At 43.7% G+C, this 21,626-nt stretch overlaps 1 protein-coding gene across 2 annotated transcripts in view; it reads right to left on the minus strand.

The window, feature by feature from the left end:
* Positions 1–21,626, minus strand: part of PHF2 (PHD finger protein 2) — a 305,842-nt gene that overhangs the window by 60,463 nt on the left and 223,753 nt on the right. For both annotated transcript variants that reach the window (XM_088472727.1, XM_088472726.1), the window contains exons 9-13: positions 14,725–14,831; positions 12,923–13,014; positions 12,213–12,302; positions 4,777–5,196; positions 2,749–2,871 (exon numbers count right to left, since the gene is read on the minus strand). In XM_088472727.1, coding sequence (XP_088328853.1) covers positions 2,749–2,871; positions 4,777–5,196; positions 12,213–12,302; positions 12,923–13,014; positions 14,725–14,831 — 832 coding nt within the window. The remainder of the gene's footprint in view (positions 1–2,748; positions 2,872–4,776; positions 5,197–12,212; positions 12,303–12,922; positions 13,015–14,724; positions 14,832–21,626) is intronic.

Below are 21,626 nucleotides of genomic sequence, written 5' to 3' on the forward strand. Positions count from 1 at the left end.
AATGAGCAAGGTTTATTTTCCCTAATGACTAACAGTTTTATTCCCCAACTTCCTTTCAATTCACTTGGATCTTCTAGCACTAATAGCAAAGCAAAACAGCTCTTCCAAGTGATAATTATATGTAATTTCACCACCGAACTGTTACAATGTTGCAGACATGTACAATTACTGGTTTGAATGTAATATAATAGCAAAGAATATTCATGTATAATTTATGTGACTAACCAGTAAAACTAAACTGAATATTTTAAATGATAAAAAAAGCCTTCGGAAACTGGTACTATTATATCAGTTAGTAATAAGTGCCTAAAGAGATATGTGACGGTGAAGATATAGTTCTGCATTGACAATTCTATTCCCGATAACACATATAGGACAGGGGTAGGCAAGCCAGCCTTGGCAGTATGCCACAAGGTGGCAGTCGCAGGTCTCTCTACTGCTAGGCTCGCTGAGCCACTCCTGCTCTACCTCCTTTCATCAGAGGAGATATTTTTGGCATGCTAGATACTCTGGAGAAGAATAAGTTGCACCTTCTAACTGAAGGTATTTTCCAAAGTCCAATGGTAGTGGTTGCTGCCTTTCAAAGGAGAGTGAGGGTTCAAGAACACCTCTCTGTAATTTTGGAATTGAAAGGGTGATTTATTGCGTAAGTTGTACCAGTTAATAAATCAGTATCACTTATTTATCACATGGCTTCAAAGTTTATTTTAAAAAAATATCTCAATGGGGGTCAAGATGTGGAATTTTGGAAAATGGAATTTTCGTCTTGGACGTGGCATATGGAAGAAAAGTTGCATAAACCAGTTATGCAGTTCACGAGTATGCTGCAAGCTTCTTCAGACTTGTTTAAGCCAATAAAATCTCTGAAGTCATTCTCACGTCAAGTTCTCCAGACTACAAATGATCAATCTAACCTGAGCAAAAGGAAGAACAGGGCAGGCACTAACATTTTTAGTACAAATTCTATTACTTATGTAAATGTTTGCATACGTTATACTGGTGGTAGCACTTATGGAATTTTTGGGGTTGTAATACTGAATGTCTGGCAACCGAAGAGAAAAACATTGCCTACCTTGAACATCATGTAAGTAGTTTTTTGTGACACAATTTTTCTGACAACAAAGGGACATTCTAAATTTGACAAAACGGAATAACTTAAGATCAATTGGAACCTAGTCATACAGGAGCACCTCCATTTACTACAATGTATCACTACTCATGGTTTCCTGACTACAATGGGTCTTCTGCAGCTCATTAAGAATGGGAATGAAATACTCAATGTGGTCGCTTCTTCTGGATGGTAAAAAGGCATTGCCTATACATATGTGTCCTGCGACATCTTTGCTTCATAAGCCATGCTCTCTGCTGTGCCGCTGCTTGGCGCTCTAAGTTGCATCCTGCTGCAGTACTGAAGCACAGGAAAATCCGGAGCGTGTAATACAACTTTCTGTCCACCAGATGTCGCCTTTCCTAAACTGCACAGTGCATGCGTCAAATAGCCAACAAAGCTTTTGTAGCGCCGTCTTCTGATTGGCTGACGGAACTTGTCCTTTACTACACTATACAGTAGTACTGAACTGCAGATTTCTGACTACTGTTCGGTATTTAATGTACAAAGTTAATTGTATTAATCTATAAGCTCACAATTTACCAGTATACAGCAGTACAGTGTAAGTGCCCATCCATGTATAGCGGGGTACACACTAGACGATATGTCGTCAGATATGGCGGATCAAGCAAACATATCAGGTACATCATCTCGTGTGTGCAGACTTTTGCGCACTCTCGCGGGTCGTTAATCACATCTTCTGATCGGCCTGCACTACAGGCCGATCAGAAGATATCTTCAACGATACCATGCTCTTGAATGTGGCCACTGAACGATATATCGTGTATCGTTTAGTGTGTACTGCTGATCGACATATCGTTCCGTCAGTCATGCTGTTGGACACGATTGTGTAGTGTGTACCCAGCTTAAGACCACCATAACTTACAAATGGGGAATCCCCAATCACTGACAACTGTGTATTGGAAAGCGTCACAATTCCTTCCACAGCGTTGAAATGGCACAATCACAGGTTTTTACTAACGTGCTGACCCAAGAGGCCCTCCACACAGAGTTTTTGCCTGGGCAACTAAACTCTAAAAGAACTAAACTATAAAAGTAAATTGACTATGCATGAAGCAACGGTTCGGTCTTATTTTCCACTTCAACTTCCAGTATTTGGTTTCTATTCATAATGATCTGATAATAAAAATTCAAAAAGGACACACAATAATATGCACTCCATTACTATAAAGATGCTGTTATGGGTCAAAAAGCTCAAATCGAAAGGTAAAGAACTCTGTTACTCTACACCAGTTTTGACATGTGGTTTAGTCTGTGATTTTACCTATATTTTGGATTTAATTATGAGCACTACCATCATTAGGGAACATGAGTTACCAACTTACAAAGACTTGGTTGGGTTTTGCAGACATTGAGCTGTTCTGATTGGCCGAAATGTATTTGCATTGTTAAATGAGAGCACAAATTCAGTTCTTGCCTTTGTACTGGAAACACATTCAGGATGTGACTGAGCCATATTAAAACACATTACCTTTAGGACCATGGAAAATTACATCCGGATCTGTACCCTGATCTTTACTAAACTGCCACTGAAAATCTGAATGATTCCCTTCTATTTTTACATGCTAAAGAAAAATAAAAGCTTTCAACCAGTTGTAGGTTTATGAAATTCAATATACCTTATATTTCCATTTTGCTTCTGTTTTGATTTTATTCTGTTCTCGTATTTCAAACTTTTCCACCTCGTTGTTCTGTTTAGGGGTATCCTCCTTGTTAGATACACTTATCTCCTCTTTAGGTGCCTGGAAAAAAACACCTATAACTTATTTTAACTGTTTAAGGATAAAATATACTATATTCATAAAGACTAATACCCTCACTTAATTTATGTTTTTGCATACCGTATTCACACTTATTACTGTGAATGGAAGCTGCCATGTATATAATCAACTACATTCTGTAATTCAACATTTTAAAGTAGAAATCATGGCCGAAACTTGCTTGCCCTAACCAATCAATATTGTTTCAAAAATACATCTCTCAGTGACATTTTATTATTATATATGTTTAGTAAACCATGATGTCAAACTATTCTATAGCAAGACTGATTTCACTGCACATTTGTAAGTGACCCTGCAATGCATCAGAAGAGGGCCACCCAGTGGCTAGGTTATCAGGAAAAAATGTTTTTACCATTAAATATTTTTAAAGTTAAACCTTTTCTCGGATATAAAAGTGGTAATGTGCAAGGTACTGCTCAGATTATTATTAACTATAATGATACAAAAAAGGTATTTATGTAGCCTATGTCCACTGACTATTTTTAGAAGATTAAAGTGAAGGTAACTGCATGGTAGGGTACAAGATGAATGAAGGAAAGACTGTCATACTGTACATTAAACCCAGATTTGTATAACATGATTGGCACATTATTTTTCAATCAATAATGAAGCAGCTTCCCAATGTATATAAAATAAATCTCAAAATAAGGGATGTTCAATTATAAAGACGACACCCCCTGCCCCCGCACATGCAAAAAAAGAGCTCTGCCTAAAACACAAATACAGTATTGTAAAGTATAAAAGTGTCATCGTATACTACATAATAACAAAGACAGGACAAAGGCTTTAATATTAAATATCTAATGTTCTGCAATATTTATGTGTCACGGACATCTGATAAATGTAAATATTATACAAATATTAAGAACCTCTCTGGGAATATTTTTTTTATATTTTGTAATAAAACCCAGTTTTTGGTTTAAGCTCTATTGAGATACTGTATTTGAGATTTTTGGTCTCTTATATCACGTACGTTTAACTTCATTCATGTATATTCATGCATTTCATGTCCATGATCTTCCACCCCTAATACACTAATCAACTAAGTTCATGAGTGTACTGGGCCCGATTCAGAGATGTATACCCATGCAATCGCAGCTGTGATCCCATACGCAGCTGCTGTGCGGAAATATGCTAATGCGTTTGGCCCCCTGGAAACGTATTGAGACGCTCACAGACAGCTTCACAAATCCGAGCAAGTACATACAAACATGCAGCAGTGGTCGCAAATCCTTCGACAATCGGCCATCTGCCAATGGTCGTGCAGAATGGCTGTGGGAACTTAAGACGCTGGTGTCAAGTTCTGTTCATAAGGCATCGCCGCAACTCCCTGTAACCTCCCCAAGTCAGCCGAAAATCCCTTAACTGCGTACATATATGCATTGCGTCCACATTTGAATCAGGTCCACATTGACATGGTGGAAACCCCATTAAATAAACCTTTAATGTTTGACGTAAGAAAGAACGCCGTAAGAACTTTGATCGGTTATTGGTGGCAGAAATGGGGCTTACAGTATGGAGCTTAAAGTACTGTTATCTGAGCACCAAGTGATGCAAATGTGGCAGACTAAATAGCAATGCAGGGGCCATGGCTTCTATTCTGACACAGGATAACTATGTGGAGTTTGCATGTTCTCCCCATGTTCATATCAGTGTTCTCTGGCTGCCAATATATTTTTTTTCTTCTGCCTTATATGCCAGAATACAATAGTCTTGCAGTGCTTCATAAAAGGCTGGCGCCATGTAAAACAGTAAAAATAATGACTCCATCACAACACAAAGGTTTAGTAACAAAAACTCTGCTGAATTAGTATTGACATTCATATCGTGTTAACATAAGTCTATATACAAATGACGTATACTCACTGCCCCCTTCTTTGGTGTGTCAACTTTAATCAAGGCGTCTTTAGTGTGGGCCTCAAGAACGTCGAGGTCGGGAGTGGTTGCCTGTGACGTTGGTGGTGACTCTTTCACCTTCTTTGTCTTCTTCTTCCCTCCCTCCTTGTTTTTCGGTGGTTTTGGAGGTTTAGGCATTTTTGGAGTTTTGGGAGGTTTGGCACCTTTTGGGGGTTTTGCCTCTTTTGGTGGCTTAGGCGGTTTTGGAGGTTTAGGGGGTTTGGGTAATTTTTCACTCTTAGGGGTCTTTTTTTTCGTAACTTTTTCCACAGGCGGTGATATTTCTGGCACAGGCGAGGGAGGTTCTTCTTTCTCTATTTTCTCCACAACATTGTTTCCTTCCGGGATTGTATTGGCACTAATGTCTGCTTTGTTGACTTTTGATGCATTCTAAATAAAATGAAGAAGTCGTTACTCAGAGAGTGCGTAGCTCAACTCTGATATGCTCTGCAGTGTAGAGGATTGAATTCAGTCATACAAATGGGTCTGAACTGTTTACTGTGTACATACTAATATAACAGATTGGGGGGGATGCATCAATTCTAGGAGATAAAGTACCAACCAATCAGCTTCTAACTGTCATTTTTCAAATACAGCCTGTAAAGTGACAGGAGATGATTGTTGGTACTTTATCTCTCTCCAAGGTTTGATACTTCTCCTGGGTAATGCATGATAAGTATTTCTTAAGCTGCATACACACACAATGATTTTGTTATCAACGATTTTATGAAGGATTTTCTGTCAGATTTTTTAAAGTGTAATGAACGATTTTTTTGAACTACAAACGATTTTTGCATATAACTTAATGAAAATCGTTGAGTTGACAAGTCTGACTGAATTACAAACTACAAACGTGAACGTGCATGAACGATGATCGTTCATCGTTTGACTCACAAAGTGAACGATTTTTTTCAAACGATTATCGTTAGTGTTAGAAGAAAATAAATAAAAAGTACCCTCTGCAATACTTGGTGCCTACATTTGTTTACATAAGAGCTGTAAAGTGAGGATACAAAAGATATCGTATTGTTAAGATCTGTGACTTTCCAAAAATCACTGTCAAGTAAGCTACTGTACTAAATTTACATGTGATGTGTGGCATTACTATGCATCTACATTTCACCACTTCTTTAATGAGGGGTGCTTCAATTTAACTGACAAATCCCTATTATATGTTTTTCAAGAGACAGGAAAAAATTAGTGTAAAAATCCAAAAAATGTCAAATGAGTAAAAAAACACCCTAAAGTAAAATAAGGATAAAATAAAGATACTGGGCCTGATTCAGAGTTGGGAGTAGAGTAAGATAGAGCAAGTAAATGTGCAGAGCTATAGATTTGGAAGGGACTTGTCCAAACTGATTCTAAATTGCAGTGTAAAAATAAAACTGTCCAGCATTTGTGGGCTACATGCAAGAGCAGCCAGTATTTACCCTGCATGCAAAACAATGTATGCATGTGCACTCCTTGCATTGTAACATGGTTTGTCCAGCTACACAGTTACTTGCTTTATCTTACTCTATTCCCAAACCTGAATCAAGCCCACTGTACATAAACAAAAAAAAGAAGTTGCGATTGACCATAGTGCTTTAATACAGTGTGAGCCAGCTTCTCAAATCTCATGAAAAAAAATCTCTTTGCAGTATACTGTAATAAAATGTTGACTGGAGAAAAAAAATAATTATAGCATATAAAGTCCTGTATGTAATATGGGCAATATTTGGCATTAAAATATGCGCTATACTGAACAGCTTAATTAAAGAAAGGGTAATTTCGGGGAGGGTTTAAAACAAAGGAGTTTAAAATATGGGTAATCATGGGTGTATGGATGTCCAAAATTTAAGAGAGTGGTGTACAGACAAATTGAGACTTATGTCTTCAAGATCAAATTAGGGCAAAGCGACCTGAAGAGGACAGCACAAACAGGTCAATGGCAGCCACTACAATACTGACCACATTTCCCAACATGCTTAAAAGTGATCGGCTCTAACTTCCTAAGCAGATAAAAATGTATGAATTGTTACTTTTAACCCATTAAGGGACCTATTCATCTTGACTTAATTTATACAAAAGCAGGTGAAAATTAATATTTTCACCTAGTTCTGTATTAATTAAATGTCAGGGCCATTCATTATAAAGGTAATGCAGGAGATATCACGGATATCACCTGCATACTTTGCAGTCTTGACCTGGCCCGCTGTCCCATACACTAGTATGGGGACCTAAATTCATCAAGCTCCGAAAATACAAAAAACTTTCAGAGCTGGACTGCGGGAACAGTCGCCATCTTCAGATGGTGTTTACTCCCGCACCCTGCTGCTTCCCTATCCTTTCTGATCCCTCCGCCACTGCTCGGCTCTTTGCACCTTAAGTCGCGCATGCGTGAACCCAAGTTCAACCATGTATAAGTGGTCTGGAAGTAATGGTGCAAATAATCCCTGTGATACACTTTATGGCCCAACGTGTTTCCGTGTGGAAAGATCCACACTTTCCTCAGGAGCATTAAGGTGTTGGATCTTTCCACACGGAAACTCGTTGAGCCATAAACTGTATCACTAGGATTATTTGCACCATTGCTTCCAGACCAGTTATACAAGTGGAGTTTCCTGCTGTCAGCATTTCTTCTTCCTCCATAGGGGACACAGGTTTTACGCTGGGTATAGGTTGGTGGAAAGGAGTCTGGCCACCAAACAGTTAACTTTGTTAGACACAGCCCAGGGTCCCCCTTCCCCCTATATTCCCGCCCCCGGCCATAGGCCACTTCAGTTTTTTCGTTGGCACACAGTGTTAGCTTGGTTTTTCTTTTTTTTTGAGTATGCAGCGCTAGGCGTCTGCAAGGACACCCACGCTGCTGTTCCATCACCACAGCGCCGGCGCAGTAGGGGGCAAGGTAAGAGCAGCTTCCTGTTTACAGGGAGCCGCGTGATTGCGGCTTGTCTAATGGTAGACACCGGCGGTGCGGGCAGGGGGGACCTAGGTTGTTTCCGCATCTCCTATAGACCACTAGGGCAGCCGGCAGTGGGGCGCTAAGGCGGCCATCGCCCTGGGGTCCATGCCTGAAGGGGGATGTAGGCTCTCCTCGCTGACTCCTCCCCCGCCCCTTGACGCTTTTCCTCTTAAGAGAAAGTCTGGTTTAGGATTACTCCTCTTCCTCTCTCCCCATCTCACAGACGCTGTGCAGACATTTTTTCAGTGCCTGCAGTACAGCTGGCCATTGGAGAGTGCATGCTCCCAGTCTCCCTGTATTCCTCACCCTCTGTGGTCAGGTTAAACAAAATGCTCCTGCTACCCTGTTGGGGCTGGTTTCTTGAGCGTTTTTTGCCTAATATTGCATTGAATGTTCTTTCAGTCCTTTTTCAGAGACAGATTGCGCTGTTGTCTGATGTTCGAACTTTTCTTCAGGGGGTCCTCCATGTACAACTCCCCTTTGTACCGCCGGTGGCTCCTTGGAATTTGTCTCTGGTTCTTAGGGCCCTGCAAGCTTCGCCTTTTGAGCCCTTGGATACTGTGGACATTTCTTGGCTTGGACTGTCTTCCTCCTGGCCATAGCTTCTGCCTGACGGGTGTCGGACTTGAGCTCTTTATCCTGTCATTCTCCATTTCTAATCTTTCACAAGGACAGAGCTGTCCTTCGAACGCGACTAGGTTACCTTCCTTAGGTTGTTTGTAGGTTTCACATCAATCAAGTGATTGTGGTTCCTGCTTTCCAGGTTCCGTATTCTTCTCCAAAGGAGGCCTCTCTGGATGCTGTGCGGGCCCTCCGGATTTATGTAGATAGGACAAAGGACCTGCGTAGGACAGATGCTCTCTTTGTCCTGTATGACTTTCGCAAACGGGGTTGGCCAGCGACTAAGCAGATGCTGGACAGATGGATCCATTTGACTTTTCGCTGTGGCGGATCATCCTGCTCCGTCCGTGGTAAGGGCTCATTCAACCCGGTCGGTGGGAACTTCCTGGGCAGTACGACATAGTGCTTCTGCGGAGCAGCTGTGTATGGAGGCCATGTGGTCTTCTGCCAAAATGTTCCTGAAGTTCTACTCCTTTGATACCTTAGCCACACCTGATGTGGCTTTTACGCGAAGGGTACTCAGTGCAGCCCAGGAGCGTCCCCTCCCTTAGGGGATTAGCTTTGGGACGTCCCAGCGTAAAGCCTGTGTCCCCTATGGAGGAAGAAGAAAAGGCGATTTATGTGCTTACCTGTTACATCCTTTTCTTCAATTCCATAGGGGACACCCGGCTCGCGCTCTGACGCACCTGGCTTGTGGTTTGGTTCTCCTCACATGTCTTGTGTGCTTTGCCCTGAGTGTGTGCCAGTCTTCCTTCTTCTCCTCCTTGCTCCTTGTCTTAGACTTTTTAACTTCACTGAAGTGACCTATGACTGGGGGCGGGATATAGGGGGAAGGGGGAGCCTGGGATGTGTCTAACAAAGTTAACTGTGTGGTGCCCAGAGTTCTTTCCACCAACCTATACCCAGCATAAAGCCTGTAGGCTTGATTCAGAGCCGCTCGCTGCTGGCGAGCGCTCGCTTTGAATCAGGGCGGGGATTCACAGCCTTTGCGAGCGGCCTGGAGCCCATTGCGATTATCGCGGCCATCGGGCCTGCGTTTGTGCAGCCACCCCCCATCCCCACCTACAGAACGGGGCAAGCTGTCAATCAACATCGACAGCTGCCCCGTCTTGTAGCGACATCCGTAGCGACGGAGCTGCCGTCGCTGGACGGGTCTCGTGCATGCGTAGAGGGGGACCATCGACCCGATTGCCAGCGCTGTGCTCTTGTGGAATCTGTAGAGGACAAACAAGAAGTCTGACTTCCGAAGGGAACTGGTACGATCCACATAAATCCTGAGGGCACGTACAACACCAATGAGGCCTCACCTGCCGAAAGGTCTTGGAAATTAAAGGCCGGCACAATAATTTCCTCATTAATGTGGAAACTAGAGACCACCTTAGGAAGGAACCCAGGATGAGTCCGAAGCACTGCCCTGTCCCTGTGAAAGGTCTGAATCAGCCCTTGTGGAATCGAAGAAAATAATTTAACATAAATCTACTTTTGGATATTAAACCGGAAACTTTGTACAATTTATACACCTAAAGACAGTTATTGGTGTATTGTAATTAAGGACTTGTGGACGACAACTATAATTGGACTGGTCTGAGTACCCACACATTGGTTCCTTATTTATTTCCCAGGTCTGAGACTTATGATAAGTAGAGATATGGTAAGAACTTACACTTGTTAGCTCTTTTTCTACGAAGTCCATAGGGTCCACAAGGTGACCTTGGGGTATAGGTGATGCAGAGTCATCCGGGCTGGAGGCTCCTCAGTTACGTAGCAAGCCAAAGGCCGGAGGAGGATAAAAGAGAGAGAAGAAAGTCTGGAACACACTAGAATCACATTCTCACACAGAAGGAGACGGAGAACCGGTGACCAGAGTGAAGCCCAACTGAAGCACAGGTGCGTCAGGGCGGGTGCCCTGTTGTTATCTCTATAGAAAAAGAGATAACAAAGGTAAGTTCTTACCATATCTCTACTTTTCTACTTCAGGATCCATAGAAGGTCCACAGGGTGACCTTGGGGATTCCCTAAACAGTACCTTCAAGGGCGGGGACACTCCTGTACAGAAAGAAGAATCTGCCGCCCGAAGGAAGCATCCTGAGAGGCAAAGGTATCAAAAGCGTAATACCTCAAAAAGGTCTGATAGAAGACCACGTGACCGCCTTACAAAGCTGAACAGCCGAGGCACCACGACGAGCTGCCCCACGAAGGACCCACAGACCGAGTAGAATGAGCAGCAACAGAAGGTGGCACTGGTAGGCCCTCATGAGTGTAAGCCTCAGAGATTGTCATGCAAAGCCACCTAGCCAAAGTTTGTTTATTGGCTGGCCAACCCTTCTTGTGGAATCTGTAGAGGACAAACAAGAAGTCTGACTTCCGAAGAGAACTGGTACGATCCACATAAATCCTGAGGGCACGTACAACACCAATGAGGCCTCACCTGCCGAAAGGTCTTGGAAATTAAAGGCCAGCACAATAATTTCCTCATTAATGTGGAAACTAGAGACCACCTTAGGAAGGAACCCAGGACGAGTCCGAAGCACTGCCCTGTCCCTGTGAAAAACTAGAGATGGGGAACGACAAGAGAAAGCCCCCAAATCGGAAACTCATCTGGCAAAAGCAATGGCCAGAAGAAAAACAGTCTTGGCAGTAAGCCATTTGAGGTCCACTGAGCCCAGTGGTTCAAAGGGAGGGCCCTAAGGACAACAGCCAAATCCCAAGGCACTACAGGAGGGACTAAGGGAGGCTGGATACGAAGGACCCCCTGCAGAAAGGTGCGGATGTCAGGAAGAGGTGTAATCCTTCGCTGGAACCACACTGAAAGGGCTGATATATGGACCTTCAGTGTAGCAAGGTGTAGACCAAGGTCCAAACCCGCCTGCAGGAAAGCCAACACTCGGGATATTCCAAACACCTGGGGATCATAATTTTTTGGATGACACCCTACAAAATAGGTATGCCATACCCTGTGGTAAATTCTAGCAGAAGCAGGTTTACGTGCTCTGAGCATGGTGTTAACCACAGAGTCAGAAAAACCCTTGGACCTTAAGAGGGATGTCTCAAGAGCAGCGCCATCAAAGACAGACAACCCAGATCTGGGTAGAGGCAAGGACCCTCAGACAACAGGTCCAGACGTTGAGGCAACAGCCACGGAGTGTCGATAGAGAGACTCCGAAGATCTGAAATCAATGGACGTCAGGGCCACGGTGGAGCCAACAGCAGGACCATGCCTCCCTCTTGTTTGAGCTTTCGAAGAACATGAGGAAGAAGGGAGAACGGAGGAAACAGGTACACAAACTGGAAGGTCCACTTGACTGACAGAGCGTCCACCAAGAGAGCTCTGGCGTCTCTTGTCCTGGACCCGTACTGCGGCAGCTTGTGATTTAGTCGAGAGGCCATGAGGTCCACGACTGGAAGGCCCCACTTGTCAACTAGGAGCTGAAACACTTCTTCTTCTTCTACTGGCAGGTAGATGGCCTTCCGCCCATGTCAGAATGCGTGACACCTCAGTCATTGCTGCCTGACTTTGCATCCCTCCTTGACACTTTAGGCAAGCCACTGTCGTAGCGTTGTCTGACTGCACTTGCACTGGCTATATTTTTTAGGGAGCCCCTCATTTTTCGAGGGGGTTATACTATAAAGAATAACTCATACTGAAGTTATGTCACCTTTATAATGTACACAGAACTTGTGGTTCGCTACTCATATCCTTATACTCAATGTGCATGACATTTAACAGAATATTACATAGGAGATACAAACATGACAAAGATAATTTGTGAGGTGCCAAAAAAAACACTTGCTCAGTCCTACATTTAATTTGTTCATCAAATACTGAACATTGAAAATGTACCTCTGTTAACCGTATTTCTTTGGCGAGATCCTTGATGAGCTGTGATGGCTTGAAATGTTCAGGAAGTTCATCTTCGTGTTCTAAGAGAGCCTGTAAGAAACCATGGAAATAATTCACTTGCTACCAAGGAAACATAACTCCAACAGGCTCAAACTGGCCATTAAAGATATCAGAGAATTGCCAGATGAGCCTCAAGCAGATTTAATAAAAGGGACATATATGGGGGGGGGGGGGGGCGCTAGGAGTTTTCCATTAGGAACATTAAAGATAATATGATAATATGGCAATACAATCAGATGTGAGAGCTAAGTGTCTCTCTAAGGCCGCGTATCCACTAGACGATATAATGAACGATTGAACAATAACAAGATCGTTAAATCGTTCTAATATCGTGCAGTGGATTTGCCGTCAACGGCCAGCGATGTGTGCTCCCACTGGTCGTTTACAACGTCGATCATCGCCCGAACCTGCTGTCCAACCTGACGACATCACCAGGTTGTGCAGGTTCTGGGATGAGGGAGGGTGCCGGCTCTGAACAATATATCGTTCAGTGTGGGCTCAATGTCCACTGCACAATAGAATGAACGATTGAACGATATCGTTATCGTTCAAACGTTCATTACGCGGCATAACTGTATTAATGATAACATATGTATCACAGTTACACAACAGATACGTTTTGATAATATTTGGAGAACTTAAGTCCTTACGTGTTTTTTCGTCCATGATCTAAAGGCTCCATTCAGAATTTTGGCCCCTTGGACAAGATGTGATGCTGGTTGTTTCCCCGACTTGTGTAATGCTGAAGTAAAGAAGGACTCTGGATTAATACTGTAATATCTGCTTTTTTCTTTTTCAAGCGAGACAGAGACATGCATCAGAGTCCATGAGATTTTTTAATTATTAGCAGTCTGAACATCATCTTTTATGGTCACAGAGACACCCAGAGAAGATAGGAAAACCCTATGTCTTTACACAAATAACTACATCTTTACACGATTGAGCATGGATGGAAAACTTTCACACTATATGATGGTAGAGCATCCTGAAAGTCGGGGAGGGCGGTCATGGGATAAGAGGGTAATGATCCCCAATCCAATCGTATATACAGATGCTGGCTGTCAATGCAAGTTGTATGGGGCTTCTTTGAGTGCTGCAAGTAGTCAAAATCCATGCACCGTGACTGTATAGAGCACCAATGTGGCTTTTTTTTTTAAAGGTCACAGGCCCATATCTAGAGCCTCTAAGTAATAAGCTTTGAACAGTAGACATAGGACCTTATTCAGAGTCGGTCGCGAGCGCTGAGCGCTCGCAACCGACTCGATGTTGGTCCACAGGGCATGCGCCTGCTCCGTCGTGCGCATACGCGAGCCCCCGCTAACGACGGATCACCCGTCGTTAGCGGGCTCGAAGCAGACGGAGCGAGCTGTCGATGTTGATTGACAGCTCGCTCCGTTTGCTGGGCGGGCAGGGGGCGTGCCCAGCCAAACGGAGGCGTTCCTTTCGGAACGCTTGCCGTTTTGTGGGTGTCCCCACTGACATCATCAGGGTCTCGTCGTAAGCCCCGATGGTCTTGACCATCGCGACCAACTCCCTTAGCGGTCGTTAGAGCTGTGGGTGTTAACCCACAGCCTAACGACCGACATGGAGGCGGCCGTTCAGAATGCAAGCGCCCGCCCTGTTTCTGAGCCACCGCTTGCATCCTACGACCGCCTCTGAATGAGGCCCATAGGCTCATGCCACTTACTACTTCCTGACCCTCATGCCAAAAAGCGCCACCCCCGAATGAAGTTGCTCAGCTGTCTGAGAGATCAGTTTTGATAATCATATTTTCAGTTTTCAAATAGAAAAAAAACATCTTCAAACTGTTTTTATTTTTTTTTTCAACTCAGTAAGATTTTCAAAATAAAAAAAAATGTCAGTGCTTTCTTTTTAACCTACATAATATTTTTAAATACAAAACTTTAAGAAAACTTTTTAACCTAGTTACAGTAGGCGTGCTTGTATATTTTTGACTGAGAGGTCTCATCATTATTACTATCATTTGACATGTCAGTCATTTCTTTCAGAGATATTTCAGTTCCGACAGTTTGTCTGAAAAAATGCTGAAACTTAGAAGTGAAAACTCTAAACTCCATGTAACCTGCACACAAGTTATTTTCCCTGCTAAAATATCTAAAAATTGGCAGAATGTTTTCAGATCTTTCTTTCTGAAGCATGTTTTAATTGATATCAATTATAATCATGGACCTAGAGAAATGTTTTTGGGTTTTTTTTTAACCATGCACTGAATGCTAATTGTAATGCATTTGCTAAAAAAGGTTAGACCAGTTCTAGATAGCTGCAGCAACAAAAACATTAACTAACCAACAAACAGTACTACACGGACGGATGATCATAACAACACATAAATATAATACATTGAAATTATTATAATTCGAAGTATTAAATTAAACATTTAGTACGTAGAAAGTTGTCAACCTCTGTTAATCAGAAACAATATTTAAAGTACCTTTGAACTTTTCAAGCAGGTGTCTCCCAACATACCAACAAGCCGTCTCGTAACTTGGAAACTGGGTTAAGCTGACAATCTTCAGTCTCTTCTCTACCTCATATGCTCTGTGGGTTCAATTATAATACATGGGTTAGTGAAGGACATTAAACTGTAATGAAAGTCACAGAATAAGACAATTCACAAAGACTTAGGACACAGCTATGTGGTAAATATAATCCTAATATACAGTATACAAATGAAAAGCATTCCCAATTTATTTGGACCCTGTTGAATGCACAGTTTTACATGTGATTATCTGAGGTTAACATATTTCATTTATGTGTAATTTTAACTTAGAACATAAAATCCATCTATGAAGATCATTCTTATGGTTGCCAGCTTTTAGACTGATAAAATACACACAGGATATAGATTTCTACTTCAAATCCATTACAAGCAAGCATAGTCCTAAAGTATATTACCCAGGCTATTCCTGCCAGTTAACTCTGACACCTTAGGACAAGTTGTCATAATTATATTAAGAAGATTTAAGAAACACTTATCTCCTTTGGGACAAATGAGGCTGCAGCAGTATATACAGATGTGTCCTCATACATTCTGTTGCGCCCTATAGTGCGAGATTCCAGGCGCTACTTAAGACACTTCGCCATGGAAACCGACTCCCATGCTTGAATACTTTCTTCCTGAATTTTGCGTCTTAATTCGCTAGTAGTGTACTAAGGGCCTAATTCACTACGGATCGCAACTGCGTATGCAATTGCGATTAGGCACGCAGTTCAACTGCTATAGTATGTAAATCCATTGCGATCGCTATGCCGTCGCAGCACTACACAAGGACGCCAACTTTACTTAGCACACATCTGTAATGTTTAGCAAAACTGCAAAACCATCAGTAACATCGAGTGCCATTGCAGCCTCACGCACACTTGCACAACCTTACTCAGGAATTGCTGACCTCATCGCCCGCTATGAGTACTCAGGCTGCGTACGGCATCGCAGTGGCAAATTTATGCGCGCCCATGCAACGGCATTCAAACGCATTGGGGAACATGAGTTTTGCAGACCACCTGCCAGTCACCTTTCCCAAACGGCACATCCTGTCAATCACTCTGCGGTGGGTCTGCGTAGTCAGTGGAATCGCAGTCTCGATCTCAGCGGCCGGTTCGCGCACGTGCAGTGCAATGCATATGCAACGCAGAACGCAACAACTGCCCGACTGCGTGTAATCACAGTTGCGTACGGTAGTGTATCAGGCCAAAAGTACTGTGGTTAATATTAGTATGTTTTGTTGTAAAGGAATTGGTACTGTATGAATTAGCAGATTAAGCATAATGACGTGTGGTGCAAATGACTGTATTCAAATTACTTATTATAACATTATAATGCTTAATCTGCTACTTTATACCAATTCCTTTGCGATAAAAAATACTAATCTTAACCACAGTACTGAGTACACTATTAGTGAATTAAGGTTCAAAATTCTGGATAAAGTACTAAAATCTGGGTAAAAAATGGAAAAAGACAGAGGCCCTATACTGTAGTACCTCTGTCCTTTCCCATTTTACCCCGATTTCATACTTTTTGTGGAAATTTGGGTCTTAGGGCCTTATTCAACTGCGGACGGAGGTGCTATCGCAGCTGCTTACATGGTAGCAGCTGCGATAGTTCTTATATGGTAATGCAACAGGAGGCTTCAATTTCCATTTATATTTTATTTTTAGTTTAGTGGCCCTTCAACATTCATTAAATAAGTTAAAAAAAAACGTAATCCCAAATATTTAATTCACATAAAGTCAGTGTAGTAACCTGCAAAGGAAACAGGTATATATAAATATACAAAAGATTAGAAGCAGGTCAACTCGGAATACAACCTACAAATAATGGGGGTTTTGAATGGAAGGGATCTAATAGTTTTAACTGTGGTTAATGAGTGTCCCAAAATCTGAATTCTGTTGTCGTCGTCGTCAATACCAACCAGTATAGCAGTACGTGTCTGGTCTAGTTAGACAGGTGATTTTATCAGCTAACGGTGAGCTGTTAAAAATCAATTGTGTTGTGACTAGTGGCCAGACTTCTGTAATTCTATTCCCAGCGATGTCCTATAGGCCTGTCAAATAGTTTTATATAGTTATAGTATACTGCATGTGGAGTAAGCTGCATCAACTTTGTGACTAGACATTTATTGCATCAGCACAGTTACTGTATGTTAGGCTGGCATTACTGTAAATGCAGCCTATCATATCACTATGTACCAGTGACATTACTGTAAATGCAGCCTATCATATCACTATGTACCAGTGACATTACTGTAAATGCAGCCTATCATATCACTATTTACCAGTGACATTACTGTAAATGCAGCCTATCATATCACTATGTACCAGTGACATTACTGTAAATGCAGCCTATCATATCACTATGTACCAGTGACATTACTGTAAATGCAGCCTATCATATCACTATGTACCAGTGACATTACTGTAAATGCAGCCTATCATATCACTATGTACCAGTGACATTACTGTAAATGCAGCCTATCATATCACTATGTACTAGTAACATTACTGTAAATGCAGCCTATCATATCACTATGTACCAGTGACATTACTGTAAATGCAGCCTATCATATCACTATGTACTAGTAACATTACTGTAAATGCAGCCTATCATATCACTATGTACCAGTGACATTACTGTAAATGCAGTCTATCACTATGTACCAGTGACATTACTGTAAATGCAGCCTATCATATCACTATGTACCAGTGACATTATTGTAAATGCAGCCTATCATATCACTATGTACCAGTGACATTACTGTAAATGCAGCCTATCATATCACTATTTACCAGTGACATTACTGTAAATGCAGCCTATCATATCACTATGTACCAGTGACATTACTGTAAATGCAGCCTATCATATCACTATGTACCAGTGACATTACTGTAAATGCAGCCTATCATATCACTATGTACCAGTGACATTACTGTAAATGCAGCCTATCATATCACTATGTACCAGTGACATTACTGTAAATGCAGCCTATCATATCACTATGAACCAGTGACATTACTGTAAATGCAGCCTATCATATCACTATGTACCAGTGACATTACTGTAAATGCAGCCTATCATATCACTATGTACCAGTGACATTACTGTAAATGCAGCCTATCATATCACTATGTACCAGTGACATTATTGTAAATGCAGCCTATCATATCACTATGTACCAGTGACATTACTGTAAATGCAGCCTATCATATCACTATGTACCAAATGCCAGAAGGGCCGATGGCCAAATGGGCCGCTTTGGCTGAGCACAGGCTCACCCGGCAGTACAACCTCCCGGACGTCGCCTTGCTCAGTAAACAGATTGCACGAATGCATGGCCGCGTCATGACGCAGTGACGTCATCATGCTGCGTCATGACGCGGCCACGCGTTCCTGAAATCTTCTTGCTGAGCAAGCGAGGTACGGGAGGTTCTACTGCCGCGACCAGGGCCGTTTCTAGGGGCGGGTGCCGGGTCCGACTCAGCGCTGTCTCCCAGCCTCAACTTCGCGTGCGCACGGCGCGCAACCAATAGCCGCCTTCCCTCCTGTCCTCCTGGGTGCACAGCAGGGAGATGTGCTGCGCTGCGCATGTGCTTGTTGCAGCTTCACCAGGTAACTACACCTCCACGGGGGAAGCAGGGGGAAGGGGGGGGTGCACGCAGCATGTGTAAATAATTTCAGTTGTGCGGGGTGAAGTGCAGCCTGCAGCAGGATGTTGGGGCCTGGTGGGTTGCACGCGCAGCATGTGCTATGTCATTTGGGGAGGGGTGCAGCATGTGCTATGTCATTTGGGGGGGTGTGCAGCATGTGCTATGTCAGTTGGGGGGTGTGCAGCATGTGCTATGTCAGTTGGAGGGTGTACAGTGGCTGACATTCTGTCTTCTTTCGAGACCATGCTCCCTTACTGTGATACCACACTCCCTCACGATGAGGCCACGCCGAATCCGCAATATTACTGCTTCTTGGGGGGGGGGGGGGGTGTATTTTGACTGCTCACACTGGGAGCCTCAGACCCTAGAAACTGCCCTGGCCACGACCAAGCCCATTGGGATTGGGGTCAGTGGGAAGGAATCTGGGGCAGCGCTATGCAGACAGTCTGCTGCCCGGGAGGTGGAGCCGCATGGGGAGTACATGCCATTCAGAGGAGCCGCACTTCCGGGTTCTGGGCATCAGCTACAGTACAGCAGGACGCTGCTTCTCGGGGGACTGCATATGGTGAGTAGGTAAAACTTCTGTACAAAACTACATCAGGTATCTCTGCCATTTCCGCCATTAATTTCCTTCTGTCTCTCTCTCATCTCACCTTATTCCGCCTCCTCTTATTCTCTCTTCTATCTTCCCTGATTTCTTCTCTCTTCTTTCTGTTTCCCCCTATTCCCTTCGCATCTCCCCCTATTCCTAAACTCTGCTGCCTGCTCTTATTCCTCCTGTCTCCATTCTCCCCCTATTCCTACCCTCTATCTCCCATCTCCCCCTATTCCTCCTCTCTCGCGCAGCTCCCCCTCTTTCTCCAATGGGCTCAATTCAATTCAGTGTGTTGTTAGGTTGGAGAATGCCCTTCTCCTGTGCCTCGCGCCTTAAACAAGGTGTTTAGTCACGAGAACAGGCATTCTCTGACTAAACTTCCCGGCGCGATGTTGTTTCTGCTGCGCAAAGGATTGTTGGATTTTTGCTTGCGTCCCAGGAGGGATGAGAGAGGAAATCCTTAGTCGGGCTTAGTGGCGCAATGGATTAAATAGCTCTGGGAGCTCATTTCCGGTGCTATTGAATTTGCGTTGAATTGAATTGAGCCCAATGTCTTTCCTGTCTCCCCCTATTCCTTCTCTCTCTTTCCCAGGTTCCCCTCTTTCTCCTATGTATGCCCCTCCCGTCTCCCTCTCCCCCTCTCCTATCTCTGTACCCCTCTCCTATCTGTCCCTCTCCCCCTCCCCCTCTAATATCTCTTGTCTCCCTCTCCCCCTTCTATCTCCCTATCCACCTCCCATTTCCCTCTCCGCCTCTCCCCCCTTCCTGTCTCTGTCTTCCCGTCTCCCCTTCTCCCGTCTGTCTCCCCTCTACCGCCTCCCCCATCTCCCCCTCTTCCGTCTCCCATCTCACTCTCCCCCTCCCATCTCTCTCTCTCTCCCCATCTCCCGTCTGTCTCCCTTCCCCCCTTCCTCTCTCCCTCTCCCCCTCTCCCATCTTCGTCTCCCTCTTCCCCTCTCCTGTCTGTCTCCCTCTCTCCCTCTTCCCCTCTCCCGTCTGTCTCCCTCTCCATCTCTCCCTCTCCTATTTCTCCCCCTATTCCTCTTCTCTTTCCCAGCTTCCCCTTTCTTCTGTCTCTCTCGTCTCCCCCTATTCCTCTTCTCTTTCCCAGCTTCCCCTTTCTTCTATGTCTCTCTCGTCTCCCCCTATTCCTCTTCTCTCTCCCAGCTTCCCCTTTCTTCTATGTCTCTCTCGTCTCCCCCTATTCCTCTTCTCTCTCCCAGCTTCCCCTTTCTTCTATGTCTCTCTCGTTTCCCCCTATTCCTCTTCTCTCTCCCAGCTTCCCCTTTCTTCTATGTCTCTCTCGTCTCCCCTATTCCTCTTCTCTCTCCCAGCTTCCCCTTTCTTCTATGTCTCTCTCGTCTCCACCTATTCCTCTTCTCTCTCCCAGCTTCCCCTTTCTTCTCTCTCCTGTCTCCCCCTATTCCTCTTCTCTCTCCCAGCTTCCCCTTTCTTCTATGTCTCTCCTGTCTCCCCCTATTCCTCCTCGCTCTCTCGTCTTTCCCTATTCCTTCCTACTCTCACCCAGCTCCCTTCTCCTATGTCTTTCCCGGCCTCCCTAATTCCTTCTCTCTCTCTCCCAGCTCACCCTGTCTCTTATGTCTCTCTAGCTTCCCCAGTTCCTCCTCCCTTTCTCTCTGCTCAAACTCTTCCTTCACTCTCTCGCAGCTCTCCCTATTTCTTCCCTCTCTTCCTACTCCCCATATTTCTCCTATGTCTCTCCTGGCTCCCCATATTCTCTCTCTCTACCCCAGCCTATCATATCACTATGTACTAGTGACATTACTGTAAATGCAGCCTATCATATCACTATGTACCAGTGACATTATTATAAATGCAGCCTATCATATTACTATGAACTCGTGGCACTACTGTAAATGCAGCCTATCATATCACTATGTACCAGTGACATTATTGTAAATGCAGCCTATCATATCACTGTGTACCAGTGACATTACTGTAAATGCAGCCTATCATATCACTATGTACCAGTTACATTACTGTAAATGCAGCCTATCATATCACTATGTACCAGTGACATTACAGTGAATTTCGCCTATCCTATGACCATGAACTAGTGACATTACTGTGAATGCAGCCTATAATATCACCAGACCCGTAACTAGACTTTTTGGTGCCCTGTGCCAGAAAGAGCATTGAGTCCCCCTATTTTTCAAATAGGGACATAAAACACCCGAAAAAGGGCCATAGTCTCATGGGGAAGGGCCAGGGAAGAGATAGGGGAGGCCAGGAGATGCTGGGGATAAAATAAGAGGAAGCTACAAGTGAGAATGATAATAAACAAAAAATTGACAGGTCCAAACTGCGCCCCCCTGCCCTGTGCCATGGCACAGGTCGCACTACTCTTGTTACGGCCCTGTATATCACTATGAACCACTTACTTTACTATGAATGCACCTTATCATTTCCCTATGAACCCATGATATTACAGTGCATACAGCCTATCAGATATGACTATGAACCAGTGATATTACAGTGAATACAGCCTATCAGATATGACTATGAACCAGTGATATTACAGTGATTACAGCCTACCAGATATGACTATGAATCAGTGATATTACAGTGATTACAGC

Source organism: Taudactylus pleione, unplaced genomic scaffold (assembly GCF_031769625.1).
Source record: "Taudactylus pleione unplaced genomic scaffold, aTauple2 ptg000128l, whole genome shotgun sequence".
NCBI classification, from domain to species: domain Eukaryota; kingdom Metazoa; phylum Chordata; class Amphibia; order Anura; family Myobatrachidae; genus Taudactylus; species Taudactylus pleione.